We start from the raw sequence: 15,232 nt of genomic DNA, 5'->3' as shown, positions 1-15,232 counted from the left end.
ATGCTATTTTGTATTGTGTCCTGTCATCGTGTATTATTCTTTACATGTTCATTGACCATCCCCACCCACCTCTCCACCCATTAGAATGTGAGTTTTACGAGAGCAGGGACTTGTTTCCCACAGAATCCCCGGTGCCTAGAATGGTGCCTGGCACAAAGGTGGAAGCTCAAAATATGTTCGCTGAATAAATGGAGTGCCAACTCTGGACTGCAGGTGAATTGCTGGACCCCAGGTCACCGGTCAGGCCTATAGGGATACGGGTCACTCTCTCAATGGAACACCTCTCCCTGGATTCAGTTCTTCTCCTGTCTGGGCTGCCCCTTTTCGATCTCATCTCAAACTTAACAAATCCAAAGCCAAATGCCCCACTTCCTTTCCCAGACCTGTCACTCCTGCCCTGGGTGGCTTATCTAGCTCTGGGACAGCACCACCATTCACCCAGAAACCCATTCCAAGGGCCTGCAGGTCCCCCAGATGCCATGTCTCAAACACCCCTCCTCCTCCTCCCCTTCCCTCAACTACCACCAGACTCCCAGCCTCCATCTCTCACCTGGGCCGCCTCTACAGCCCCCGGCCTCCCTGCAGAGCCCCCTGTACACCGTTCTCCACCCACAGCCTAGAGGGATCCCTCAAAGGGCAAAACTGCTCTCCTGTTTAAAACCCTGCCATAGGGGCGCCTGGCTGGCTCAGTCAGTTAAACAGACGACTCTTGGTTTTGGCTCAGGTCATGATCTCATGGTTCGTGAGTTCGAGCCCCACGTCAAGCTCTGTGCTGACAGTGTGGAGCCTGCTTGGGATTTCTCTTTCCCTCCCTCTCTGCCCCTCCCTGGCTTGCTTGCTCTCTCTCTCTCTCAAAAAAAATAAACATAAATTAAAAAAAAAAAAAGTCCTGCTTTGTTCTCCCCGCCCTCAGGACAAAGTCCTGACGCCTCGGCCTCACGTGTAACGCCTGCACCCTTCCCCGTGTCTCATACCTCTCCTCCGCCTGCTGGTCCTCCGTCCTTCCGGAACTACCTGCAGAGCCTATCATGCAACACTGTGCCTCAGAGGCTTTCCACATTCTATGCCTCCACTTAAAACACCCTCTCTCCACCTTTGCTGCCCACAAACTACTTCAAGACTAAGGTCAGTCATTCTTCCTGAGTGCTCTGTCTCCTGTAGCACCATGTGGTAGAGCCCTCTGTCCACACACCTGCATCCCAGCAGGCTCCGAGCTCCTGGCAGGGGCGGGGCACACGGAGACACAGAAAGCCTGTCCTCCTGGGGCCCATTCCACCCCTCCTGAGCCGCACTCTTGCCTCCCAGGCACTGATCTGGGAAGCCAGGCCCCTCCAAGAGCTCATGTGGAGGGCTTACCTCTGTCACTGTAGTCATCTACGAGGATGACTTCTTCTAGCAGCATGTCTGGGGACGTCTCGAGGACACTGTAAACTGTCCGGAGGAGAGTTGACCAGGCTTCATTATAAAACGCTATGACAACAGATGTCGTGGGCAACTTGTCATAATCATATTTCTTCTCTTTGCACCTGCAAATACAACATAGCTTCAGGGAATCGAGAATCCGCAGCTGACTGTGTGTACCAGGCCCAGGCTGGTCCTAGGGATGGAGGTGTGAAGGGGACACAGGACACAGTCCTGAGACCTGTCCTAGGGAATGGAAAATAATCTGCTGGGATCTTCCAGAGACCCCAGTGTTCCTCTAGGAGCCCCAGCGGAGTCTAAGAAAGGTTCTAAAGTGACACCAAGAAGCTTGAACCGTGGGACACTATTTTGAGGTTTTAAAGAAAATTTCAGATTTGAGCAACATACGAGCTAAGCAGACTCAGAAGGGAGGACGATGGCCACCTCCCCCTCCTCAGCACCTCTCTCGTGGGTCCTCTCCCTTCTGATTCCACTGCCAGGCCTGTGCTCAGACCGTGCCCTCTGCCTGGAACGCCCTTTCCTCATTTCTCTACCTGGCAAACTCTCTGTCCTCTTTCGAGAACAGCTCAGCCCCATCCTCTCCCTGGGACAGCCTGTGGGGGCAACTGCTCGCTTCTGGATGCTCCTCAGGCGCCTTGCCCACACGCACGCCTCTGGTCCAGCAGGTGTCAGTCACAGCGCTCTGGTTGCTCACTGGCATCTCACTGCCCTCTCCAGCACGTTACCCGGGCAGCAACGATGCTTACAAAGGTGGTGTGTGCAGAAACCAGAGCCACTGCTAGAATGTGCAAACAGTCCAGAAGGGCTGCATCGAGGACACTGACCACCCCCCTCCCAGTACCCACCCCGCCCCTTGCCCCACTCTGTGGCCTCCCGGTGGGGGTGGGGGCATGTGCCTTGACTGGCGGTGATAGGAACCAGTAAGTTTCCTCTTTCTTTAGTAGGGTTTCCAGCTACTTCCTAAGGAGTTTCCCTAGTTGACAGAGAACTCTCTTCTCAGAGTGGCTCACGAGAAACTCCCAATGTCATCCCAGGGACTGGGCCGTGCCTGGAGACCTTCCATAGGAAATGGCAAGAGAGGGGAGGAACAGAACCCCAGAGGGGCACCCACAAGACTGGGCTGGAATGCGGGGCTGGCAATGCGAGAAGAGCGTACATGCTTGAAGACCAGCCAGCCGGCCTGGGCAGAAAGGGAAGACCTCACAGCAGGCTGTGCAGCACGTCAAAGGGACGCAGAACCAAGCAGGATGAGGAGGAGTAAAGCTAGATCAGCCAACTGCCGGTACCAGGCAACACGTCAGTGGGCCCTTACCCGTCAGTCACCAAATATTTCCTGATCACCTACTAGGTGGATTAAAAAAAAAAGCCTCTAGGCTTACATTCAAGGGGACAATGATCAAATAAGCAAATGTATCAGTAATTTCAGAAAGTAATGGTGCTATAAAGAAAAGCAGGGTGCAAAACAGAGCAACTGTGGAGGGCAGTGGGAAGGGGGAAACGGAGCAACCACAGAACAGGTAATCAGGGAGGGCCTCTTAGAGGAGGTGACATTGAGGAGGAGACCTGAATAATGCAAAAAAGCAGAGAAAAAGCCCTTTATGTATCCACTTTATTTCTTGTGGTTTTTCTCCTTTTGTTTCATCATGAATTTTTTCAAACATTATAAGGAACTCCTGGGACCTTTTGCCCAACATCAACAATTCTCAATGCATGGTGTATCTTGATTCATCTATGCCCTCACCAGACTAGGGTTTTTTGTTTTGTTTTGTTTTGTGTTTTAGAGAGAGGGAGAGAGAGAATCTCATGCAGGATCCACACTCAGCTATCCCATGAGTTGTGAGATCATGACCTGGGCCGAGATCAAGAGTCAGATGCATAACTGACTGAGCCACCCAGGCACCCCATCCCAGACTAGTTTAAAGCAAAACCCAGAATATCACAGCATCCATGAATATTTCAATCTAAGATATAAGGATGCCTTTTTTTTTTCATAATAAAACACAATACAACTGAGACGTCTTAAGAAGTTACCAATTCTTTACTGCTACCATATCTCCAGCCTGCAATATTTCATAAAAATTAAAGATGCCAATGTTTGGAACACACACCATTCTTTTAAGAACCTCTAAGGACAAGTGTTGCTTATCCTAACTGGAGGATGCGTTGATTTTAAGATACCTCCAAATCTCAGAGATGCTTCAATATGAAAAAAAAAAAAAAAAAAAAAAAAAGACTTAAAATTAATGAAATGTCCTACTTCATTTAACTCTCAAAACCACTTTCAGTGTTGGCATGTATTGTTCCCGCTTGGAAGGCCAGGCTCAGAGAAGTGGGATAACTTGGGCGGTTCACAGAATGCCTGTGAGCACGTACCTGGCCGGGGTCCTCATGTCCAGAGGCCCGGTCGTGGGGTTGTGGCTTGCCCCCAGCCGGACGCTCAGGTGGGCCATCTGATCAAATGAAGAGCCCTGCACCACACTCCCTGCCTCGCCCTCCTCCCTCCCTGTCCTCCCTCCCAGGGTCTTGCTCCAGGCCCTCTTCCTAAACTCCAGGGCAGTCTCTGCAGAGAGCTCTGCTGTCACTGGGAGGACCCTCCACATGAACAGGCGTATCCGGGAGACTCTGTTAGAGGCCGGCTCTTCTCAACCACACTCACATTCTCACTCGTGCTGCGTTTGCAGGCCCTGCTCTACACGCTTGAGTCAAAGTCAGCTGAGGCTGGAAGCATAACAGCTCTGGTGTCCTAAAGCGACGACAGGGCATCCCCAGCAGCCCGAGCAGCGGGACGCGAATCCTTGGACGCCAAGGGCTTCTGATTCACAGAAGTGGTTACTACTTAGCACTGTGCTCCACAGAGGGGAGTCCAGCCCACACTCAAGGGGAGGAGAGGCAGGCTCCATCCTTTGAAGGGGATGATTGCCAAGAATGTGTGGATATATTTGAAAACCGCCACGCAGGGATAGAATGCAGAAGTGTGACAGTACGTGTCTTCCAACACCAGGCCCTAAGACACTGAGGTTCCCTCTTTGTTCCCTCCCATGGACCATCCATCCTGGGGAATGCCAGTTCCATGCAGTGACGCGAGTAGACTCAAGCATCCTGTGAGAGGTCTCTGTGGCGAGGGACCGAGGCCTCCAGCCAACAGCCAGCCCCAACTTTCCGGCATGGGATAAGCCCTCTTGAAAGCAGATCTTCCAGGCCCAATCAGGCCTTGAGATGATGAAATCCCCAGGCAGCATTTGGATTGCGATGTCATGGGAGATCCAGAGCCAGAACCACCCAGCTAAGCCACTCCCGAATCCCTGGCCCACAGAGATTATGTGAAATCACAAATGTTTATTGTTGTTTCAAGTCACTAAGTTTATGGTACGGCCTATGCTGAAATAAATCACAAGGAAACTTTCAGCCAAGCCCAACAGAGAGAGATGTTTTATAAACCAGTAAGCCTGTACTTTTAAAAAAAAATGCTAAAATGCCAGTGTCCTAAGAGACAGAGACAGGGCTAAAGAGACACAACAACTAAATGTCGCCCTTGATTCTCAATTAGATACAAGGTCCAGGAAAAATAAAGCTGCTCCAAAAGTTGGCACAGTTGGAAAAATCCAGTATTGTATAAACTTTCTTAATTTGAGAACTACATCATGGTATCATGAGAGAATGTCCCTGTCCTTAGAAAATGCGTGCCGAAGGAACAAAGGCTAAAAGGTATTATTGCTAAAACTTACTCTCAAATGTGTGTAATAGTATATAGCACACATAGAGAGAAAAATTAAGTAAATGGGGCAAAATAATGAATGGATCTAGGGGAAGGACGTACAGGAGTCTGTTCTGCTATTCTTACAAATTTTCTCTAGCTTTGAATTTTTCAAAATTAAAAGTGTAATAAATTAAGAAGAAAAAGGGGGCCCCTGGATGGCTCAGTCAGTTAAGTGTCTGACTCTTGGTTTCAGCTCAGGTCATAACCTCACAGTTCGTGGGATCAAGCCCCATGTCAGGCTCTCCCTCTCTCTCTCTGCCCCTCCCCAGCTTGCACTCTCTCTCTCTCTCTCTCTCTCTCTCTCTCTCAGAATACATAAATAAACTTAAAAAAAATAATATTTCTTTGTGAATATAAAAATGATGCATGTTCATTGTGAGTAATTTTAGAATGCAGGAAGATATAAAGTAAGAATCAGCAATAAGCCCACTGCTCAGAGATCTCCATTGTTAACATTTTTGGCATATTTCTTTCTATTGTTTATTGTTTGTGTGTGAGCACATGCTCACACACACTGCTGTTTATAGATCTGTACCCTGCTTTTTTGATTTAATATGATAGTGCAGTTATTCTTCTGTATTGTTTAAAGAGTCTCTGAGAACGGGTTTTGGATGGTCTTTGTAGCATTCCTTCATGAACCTGCACTACATTTCACGTTTTCTTGTCGGACCTTTGGAATTATTTACAGCTTTTTGCTATTATAAATAATGTTACAGAGAAAGATTGTTACTACAAGTGTCCTTCTGGGTTATCTCTGATTATTCCCTCAGGTGAGAAATTCTTAGATGTATTATGACATGATATTAAAAAGAAGAGGAACATTTTGAAGCTCTGAGTAATAGTGCCAAATGTAGCCAGTGCTCTTATGATTTGAAGGGACACATATAGAGTACCCGGACATTCTAGAACAGTGGCCTTGGGCTTTGGGGTTTTGCAGAGCAGCAGAAACATATAAACAAAAACACCGAGGAGGGACTGACATCTGGTCCCAGCATTATTTGGTCAAGCGGATATCTTTCTACCTTCCTACTTATTCTTATCATGGGAAGAAAGCCATTTTAATACCAACGGTTAAGGATGTGATTTTATACTAAAGGACCACTGTTTACATTGAATAAACCTCAGTTTTGAAAACCTAACTTTACTGTCCTTCTTTCCATTCATTTCTCCTCGGACCTATATACATTTGGAACTAAATTTTAGCTTTTTTTTTTTTTTTTTGGATAAAAAAATCTTTATTTTTAGGTTGCACAGAAACACATTTTTTTTTTATGGAGTATAAGCAATTAATTCTTTCTAAAGCTTCTAGCAGGCTGTGGCTCGGCACGACATAGCCTCTCCATGAGCCGTGTCTACTAGTCAGGGGCTTTTAAAATGCAGATACACCTATTAATATTTTATATACGTATATATGTTGTCTATTTGTTACAACATATATCTGCAGGAGAGCAGCTGTTTTGGTGGAAGCAGGAAGAGTGAGGTAGGAGAGGGCCTGTGTCAGGGCCACTAAGCTTGAGTTACCTATTTTTGGAATCAGAATCAGCTTAGCCCTTGGATATAACCTTTGCACCATTAACATTATTTTCTTCTTCTTTTTTTAAAATTCTATTTATTTATTTTTGAAAAAGAGGGCACGAGAGAGTGGGGGGAGGGGCAGAGAGAGAGAGGGAGAGAGAGAATCCCAAGCAGCCTCCACACTATCAGTGCAGAGCCCAAGGAGGGGCCCGAACTTACAGACTGTGAGGTCGTGATCTGAGCCGAAATCAAGAGTTAGATGCTTCACCCACATGCCCCAAAGAAGATTAATTTTAAAAGGCTGGATCATATTTCTTTAGTAACACATAGCAAATGTCCTCATCGAGCAGTAATTTCATATTCTGACCGCTCCTTTTTTCTTGGCCTGGTATAGTTTCTCCTCCTTTCTTTAAACATACCTTACAGGCATCGTCCTTCGTGAATGTTCAATATATCCTTCTGGAAGGTCTAAGTTTGTTTCCAGGAAAAACGCTTTCCCTTTTCCCTTTTTTCAAAGCAAGGTTCCAAAAGTTCAGATTGCAAAACAAATACTGCTGAAAAAAATATGCAATTTTCCTTCATTGCATGATCAAAGCAATTTGAATGACTTTTATAAATGTACAGGTCTAGCCTTCTAGAACTGTGAATTAACTAAGTCTTTACTTCAGTTCTCCAATTTTTCATTTTAAGTCAATTAACCAAAAAAAAAAATTATTGAAAACCTCTATGTGCCCTTCCCCATCCCAGGTGCTATGAAGGGATAGAAAAGAATTATGTGGCATTTCTCATTCTCCTCCCAACCAAAAGCAGAGCATCCTCTAGTTAGACAAGAACAGCTATGCATCCATGCCTTAGGGTTCCACTTTTGCCTAAGGGACAAAAGGAAGCTCAGAGTCAAATTCACTGCTAAATCATAGCAAGCCATCCTTTCTTTAACATTCTGGTATAATCCATGTGTCTTGTAAGGGCAGGGGGTGAATTGTGGTTTTTGCTGTATTTTCTTCATGCCTTGTACTGTACCTGGTAATAATAATAACATGTATTGAGCGCTGACTACATGGTAAGCAGTGTGCTAAGGATTTTACAAGCATTATTCCACTTTCCCTTCCCAGCAACCCAGTTGGGCAGGGACTTCCATAAACTCTGCTAGCATAACATATGATTACGTATTATACAGATGCGAATGAATGGGTGCAGTAAATGCCTCCTCATCTTCCTTTATCTTTATATTCAGGTTATCACATAAAAGTCTTTTGAAAAAATGAAAATCCTTATCTGTTGCAGAACAGGCCAAGGAGGTCACAGTGCACCTTGGTGGGTTCTGCCTGCCCAGAATCCTTTCTCCTTTCTTCACATTCCTGCACTTTGAGTTCCCTTTCATGAACCATGTCTCCCAGACTCGCAGGCCATGTGGTCTGCGCAAGGCTGAACACACACACATGCGCACACACGTGTGTATACACACACCCCTCTGGGAAGGTCACATGCCCCAGGCCTGACCAATGAACATTTTTTGCCTGATGACACCAGTTGAGTCCCTGAATCCAGGGCCCAGAATAATCTGAACCTAGTCCCAAACCCAGATTTTCCTGTGATAGAAGCCAATATATTTTCTTTTATATTCAAGTCAGTTCGCATTTTGCACTGGGTTTACAGTTATTTTCAACCAAATGAACTATGACTAATAGAGGAAGTAGGTTTTGTGTTTTTTTGTTGTTTTTTTTTTTAAGTGAATGTAAGACTTCCACTCCGGACAATCTGGAAGATTAAAATGTCTGGGGAAACCCTGTTGGAAAAAATTTTTGATAAAATACTTCTTAAAAATCTTGTTTATTTATTTATTCATTATGAGAAAGCCAGAGGGAGAGCACACGAGTAGGGGAGAGGGGTAGAAGGAGAGGGGGAGAGAGAGAGAGAGAGAGAGAGAGAGAGATTCATTATCTTAAGCAGGCTCCATGCTGAGCACGGAGCCCAATGTGGGACTCGATCCCACAATCCAGGGATTATGACCTGAGCCGAAATCAAGAGTCAGCTGCTCAACCAACTGAGCCACCCAGGCGCCCTTAAAAAAACTCTTTTAAATGCATGGCTCAGCTTATAGAAAAGGAAATAAAGTCCGCAGGGTCCAGGAACAACATGAAAATACAAATCTCGATATTAGAGCTATCAGACACAAAGCATAAAATAAGTATGCTTAACATGCTTGAATAAATAAAAGACGCCCTCATATAAATGACAAAGAAATAAGAATGACAGGCAAATTTAACTCAGTATAGACATCTCACAGCAGTGACTTTAGATCACCAAAGACTTTAGATCCTGCTGAGCTGAATATGTACTTTCAAGTTTACCACCAAAGATTAGAAATAAACAGTATAACTGAGGCACCCGGGTGACTGAGTCAGTTAAGTGTCCAACTTCAGCTCAGGTCATGATCTCACCATTCGTGGGTTTAAGCCCCGCAATGGGCTCTGTGCTGAATGCTTGCTCAGAGCCTGTAGCCTGCTTCAGATTCTGTCTCTTTCTCTCTCTGCCCCTCCTCCACTTGTGCTGTCTCACTCTGTCTCTCAAAAATAAATAAATGTAAAATAATAATAATAAAAGAAATAAACAGTATAATTGCCAAATTAGTAGAGAAGAAAAAGTGGAATGAGAAGGGTAGAGAAAAAACCTCTATCAACTGAAAGAATAGTGTTAAAAGAAAAAAAGGAAAAAAGCACAGAAAAAGAAAAACAATTAGAAAGCATAAAATAAGATGGCATGATCAAAATAATCAAGCCTTAAGTATCCTGTAAGCACGTGAAATATATGAGGACATAAATGTCCAATAAAAAGACCGTCAGTCTGGATTTTCTCTTTAATGACCATACAAAATGCAGCAACACGCTACTTAGAGACAGGCCTACAACATTCGGACATAGAATCAATGACAGTAAAAGGATGGAAAAAGGTATCATGAAGATACTAACTAAAACTGAACACGTTCTCCAGACTTAAAGCACCGATTCAAAGAAAGGATGTTACTCTGACAACCACAAGATGGGTCTGGTAAAAATTAACGGAATAACCTGCAGTTTACAACTTTGTTGGGGAAGCAAAGAAGCATTAGCCTAATCTCCACACTATGCGTGATGCTGTTCCAAAGACGATGTTGTTATGAGAACGGTCAAGCAGGCTACCGCTCTGCAAAAAGAGAACTCTTAACCAACTCCCTCCTGCCAATCCCATCAAGCACACTCTCTTTAGCTGAATTGCCTATTTCGAGCGATTCTGAAACTCTTCACCATCCCAGCACCCAAGTCCTGATCCCTGAACTCAGACACACATCTGCAATTATAGCACTAATAAGGCTAAAACCAGAGCAAGCGTTCACGGAACACCTATGTATTGTTGCCTAATCAGCAGCTCAAAATTCTTCAGCTACAGCAGAGAATGGCTGATGTTCACATGTGACATCCCCGTCCATGTGCCATGGAAATGTGGAAATGCACAGCCCCAAGCGCACCGTCACTCCACCTTTTCCTCCTGCTCAATAGGTCAGACTATAAATGAGAATGGCATTATAGTGATTACCTCAACGCTTCTCTGGGCTATAAAAAACTAAAACTCTTTGCCAATATTGGTACAACATTAGCAACCATCGCTTGTGACACACCTTACAACTGACTGTGATGTCATCACTGGTTTCACTGGCACCTGACCTGTTTTGAATCCCCACTTTGTCTAATTCTGGCATTCTCCCCCTTGCTCAAAAGCACTCACTTTTCATCTTCTGAGTAAAAAACCCACAGGCCCTAAGACAGTAGCTTTCAGCCCTAGGTGTACATCAGCCTCAGCCTAGGTGCTACCTACAGAAATTCTAATTAATTGTTCTGGGGAAGGTCCCTGGCATCAATACGTTTCAAAGTTCCCCAACACCACAAATCCAGCTTCCTGGCTCTCCACTTTGGCCTGCTGCCATCTCAGAGTGAAAGTTCCACCTCCTTGCTCGGCTCAGAGGAGACCGTGTTTGTGAGTTTTGCAAACCCTGCCCTTACTATCCCACCACGTAAGGATTCCTGGTCATCCTGTTCCTTCTCCTCCTTCTCCTCCTCCTCCTCGATTCCGTGCTATAACTAACAGAAATAAAGCTGTGTTCTAATCCACTGGCACATGAATTACCAGACTCACAGAAGAGCTGGGGTCTACACCAAGTCTCAAAGACTTAGAGCCAACACTGAAGTGTCTCTAGCCCTTTGGCCTGTCCAAGAGAGCAGACGCAGTATCACAGCTTGCAGACGCCGAGAAGAACCAGGCCGGATCCCTTAGTAGTTCCCAACTCCTTGCAATGGGAACAACTTCATCCACGTAGTGTAAAGATTTCAGTCACAACCATGTGTGAGCCTATGTACATACTCATGTTTGAATATGTTCTCGTTCACATACCCATGGGTATATTTTTCAAAATCTATTTCTATACCTGGAAAAGTCCAAAAGGATACACAGCAAAATGTTAGCAGTGGTTCTCCTGGGGTTGTAGGTTTATGGAAGATTTTTTTTTTTTTTTTGGTTCCCTGTACACGCTAAAATTTCTAGAGTGAACATGTATTGCTTTTATAATTAAAATAAATAGATAAATAATTGTCTGCACCCCAAAAGGGAGGAGGGAGTAAAAGATCTGGGCTCTAGGGGCGCCTGGGTGGCTCAGTCAGTTAAACATCCAGCTATTGATTTTGGCTCAGGCTATGATCTCACGGTTTGTGGGTTCCAGTCCTAGGTCTGGCTCTGTGCTGACAGTGTGGGGCCTGCTTGGGATTCCCTCTCTTCCTCTCTCTCTGACCCTCTCCCACTTGTGCTCTCTTTCTCAAAATAAATAAAAAAAACTTAAAAAAAAAATCTGGGTTCTAGATAAGCTCTGCCCCAGATCTGCATGTTACCTTGGGGGCACGGCTTTGCCTCTGTTAGACAGGATGTTCACTCAGCCTCTCCCTCAGTGACATTCAAGGATCTTAACCACCCCTCTGCTTATCAGTTAAAATCTCAAAGGACTCCCCCACACCCACCCTGACTCCAACTGTAAATTTATATTCTGCTATTCTGGTTTCTCAGGCTAAAACTCAAGACCCTGATTAGGTCCTCACCTTTGTATGAACTATAGTAAAAGTGAGTCTCCATCAAAGACCCTGACCTGGAGGGCAGAAGTTATGCCTCCAGGCCTCCCTGGCTGAGTCTAACACAGATCAAGCTCACCTTTCTCTCCAGCTAGACAAGAATAATCCAATAGGCCTTGCTGTAAGAATTAAAGGCAGGAGGCATTCACACTCCTTATCACGCTGGGCTTGTATTAACTTCCCAGAGTCAATGCAACAGCAGGATCTATACGCAAATCCTGATAGGACACAGGGCAGCTCTGTCACCATGGAGACAAGGATACCATAAGCCCCACAGGTCATCCACAGTGTTTGAAAGAGATTTCTCAACCTGGGACAATAAAGGAAGTTGGAACCCGGAAAAAAAAAACAACAAAAAAAACTTTACAACCAATCCCTGCATGCCTCTTAAAAACAACCTCCTGAGGACATTGTTGGCAACAGGGAAGGGAAGAAAAACTAATAAGAATTGAGTACACAGTGTGTTCAATGTTTTATTAATTCCTAGGTGGTGTTATTTCTACGCATTCCTTATTTTGCAGATAGGGAAAGTGGGGGGAACTGCTACCAACACTAACAAAGTTCTACCAAAAAGATTAACAGTGAAGATGCCTCAGGGGAAAGCATGAGGCTAGACACGAACAGATACCGGAAAATAGGGAAGACAGTGAAGTGTGAGTCCCTCCCAATTCTGCCAAGGTCGGGGCGGGGGGGGGGGGGGGGGGGGGGGGGGGCGGGTTTAGCAGCTCCTGGAGCAGGCACTCATGCTTTCTCTGGCCAAGGATTCACGGATCCCCAAATCCTGAAATTAGCACAATGCCAAAGAGGCCATGAGGGTCACATCCCCCACTTTCCAGCTGTGGGGTGAGTCACTTGTCCTGACACCTGAGATCTTTGCCACACCTCCAAGACAGGAATTTAGGGGAGCAGGAAAGGGTGGCAGGTGCCTGGTGCTCACACAGACTGCTCCACTGGCTCCTCTTGGGACCCCCTCTCTGAGCCCTCTTTTCCTCCAAGTCTTTAAGAACAGGGCTCAAGTGGGGACCTAGAAGATCCCCACCGATGGAGGAAAGGAGAGAGAAGGCCAGGAGGTCTGACCTTCTGCCAGCTTGCTCCCTTCTCACCTAGGCAGTGGGCACAACCCACCGGGCCAGCAGCTCAGGCAGGAATTAGGCCTCCCACTGCACAAGCTCGGGGCCTGCACCACCCACAGGAGTGAGCTGAGCTGCATCGCAGCCAGAAGGAGCCCTTCCCACCAGCGCCTCCTTCCTGCCCTCCTTTGCCTAAAGCTCAGGAATCCAGCTCCCAATGAGAGGGAAGCTTCGGACTTGGCCTTCCAGCGACCTTTCACCACTCCTGCTGGGGCGCCCTCCCCTCCTGGTTCATTCATGGGCCTGACACACACTGATAAGTGAATGGAGAGAGGATCTCAAACCCTAGGAGTCCTTAGTTTCACCAAGGAAGGGACATGCAGGCAGGGCTGGACTGGGGTGGGGGGGAAGGTGCTGGGAAACCAGGAAGGGCACCCAAAGGGGGTCTCACACCTGTCTGCTTGGCCCTGACCCTCCCCCACTTTTTCAGAGCCGAATGACAGACCTTCTTAGGAGGGAGAGACCGCCCAGTAAGAGATTCGTCAATTTCTGAGATTATTCTATTTTCTTTTTTTTAAAACTTTCTTGCTTCGCCCCAACCCAGATGACCCCTTCCACTGCCCACTTTCCGAGAAAGAATAAGACGCGCGATCCCCAGGTATTTCGACACCCCATTTCCACCCCGCCACTTCACAGATGCCTAAACTGAGTCCCGGGGACTCCGCGGGCAGTGTTCCCCCCGCCACCTGCGGACTCACAGCGGGTTCCAGCGCTCGGGCAGGCGGCGGTGCAGCGAGATGCGGTCGCTAAGGTAGATGTTGATCTGGTGCACCCGCACGCTCTCCTCTTGCAGCCGCAGCTCCTCGCCCTGCAGCTGCAGCCGCACCGCCTCGCCCCGCGCGCCCAGAGCGTCGCTGGGCACCGGCGGCCGCGGCAGGACCGGGTCGCGCCGCCCCGGGCGTGGGGTGCGCGGGGGTCCCGGCTCGGCCGCCCTGGCCCCGCGCCGCGCCCGTAGCACGGAGCCCAGCCCGGCCAGCGCCAGCAGCACCAGCAGCGCCAGCAGCGCCTTCCGGCCGCGCCGCAGCCCCAGCGGGCAGAGCCTCCGCGCTGCACGCCCCCACATGCGCCCGCCAGCTGGGGCCAGCGCTCCGCTCGCCGGGAGCGGCGGCGCAGACCCGGACCCGGATCCCGGAACCGCGGCGCCGCGCCACCCCGCCCCGCCCCCGGCCCGCCCCACCTGCGCGCCGCCCCCTTTCAGCCCAGCCCGCGCCGTGGAGGATGGCTGGTCTTCACTCTGTCCCCCCGCGGACAGGCCGAGACTCGCACCACCTTCCTCGTTGGGCTGTAAGCATTAGGAAAAAGGTGACGGTCGTAAAACCCTCAGCTCAGCGCCTAGCACTTCATAAGCGCTCAGTAAATGTTGGCTGAATGCACTCTGCAGGGTGCTACGAATTTTACTGCCCTTATCTCATCTGGCCCTTATGCAGTCCAGTCACAGGGGTAGTAGGATTATCAACTCCGTTTGACAGATGATGGGACTGAGGCACAGTGATTTTGTGTCACTGAGGCCTGCAGGCCCGACCAAAGACATAATACTGTTTAGATTCGGTGAATAGCAAACTTTCCCCTGGTTCCCTGTTAGTCTATCTTTGTTTTATCCCTAACTTTACAAAGGCCTCCAAGAAACTGATCAAAGGAATGAACCCCCTCAGAGAAACACATGCATAGGCACCCATAATATGATCGCACACATCCCAGGTCATCTGTTCCTGTTAAATACCCCCTGACCTTGGCCAGAGGTTTCCTTTGAGGGGATTGAAGAAATGAAGGAGCCACTTGGGTGCTGAAAATATTTAACAGGGTCAAGACTAGAGTGAGTCTTGGCTCTCTCCTAGGCAAGAAATTATAGGTTGGGCCAAAAAGAATCAGCAATCAAAAATAAAAAATACTTTTGAAAATCAAAATGAAAGCAAAAAATCCACGATGAACAAAACATCAAAATTTTAAATAAAGCAGACAGAACCTGACCCTGTGTTTGCACAGCTCACCTCACAGGCCTCACTCACCCTAATCCCTGCCCTGGTTCATGGCTAGATTTTGGTGGTGATTACATGGAGATACATATATGCATATATATATATATATTGCATATATATATATGCAATATATATATATATATATATTGCAATATATATATATATTGCATATATATATATATTGCAATATATATATATATATGCAATATATATATATATGCAATATATATATATATATATATGCAATATATATATATACACGTGCCCCAAAGTCATCTGGGC

At 47.0% G+C, this 15,232-nt stretch overlaps 1 protein-coding gene across 1 annotated transcript in view; it reads right to left on the bottom strand.

The window, feature by feature from the left end:
* GALNT12 (polypeptide N-acetylgalactosaminyltransferase 12) overlaps positions 1–14,057 on the bottom strand; it is a 37,000-nt gene extending 22,943 nt beyond the window's left edge. Inside the window, exons 1-2 of the mRNA XM_042913256.1 lie at positions 13,673–14,057; positions 1,357–1,526 (exon numbers count right to left, since the gene is read on the bottom strand). Coding sequence (XP_042769190.1) covers positions 1,357–1,526; positions 13,673–14,037 — 535 coding nt within the window. The 5' untranslated portion in view covers positions 14,038–14,057. The remainder of the gene's footprint in view (positions 1–1,356; positions 1,527–13,672) is intronic.
* Positions 14,058–15,232: the final 1,175 nt, after the last annotated feature.

This window comes from Panthera leo, chromosome D4 (assembly GCF_018350215.1).
Source record: "Panthera leo isolate Ple1 chromosome D4, P.leo_Ple1_pat1.1, whole genome shotgun sequence".
NCBI lineage: Eukaryota > Metazoa > Chordata > Mammalia > Carnivora > Felidae > Panthera > Panthera leo.
The sequence above is the reverse complement of the archived record's forward strand: the minus strand, read 5'-3'. Positions and strand labels throughout refer to the sequence as shown.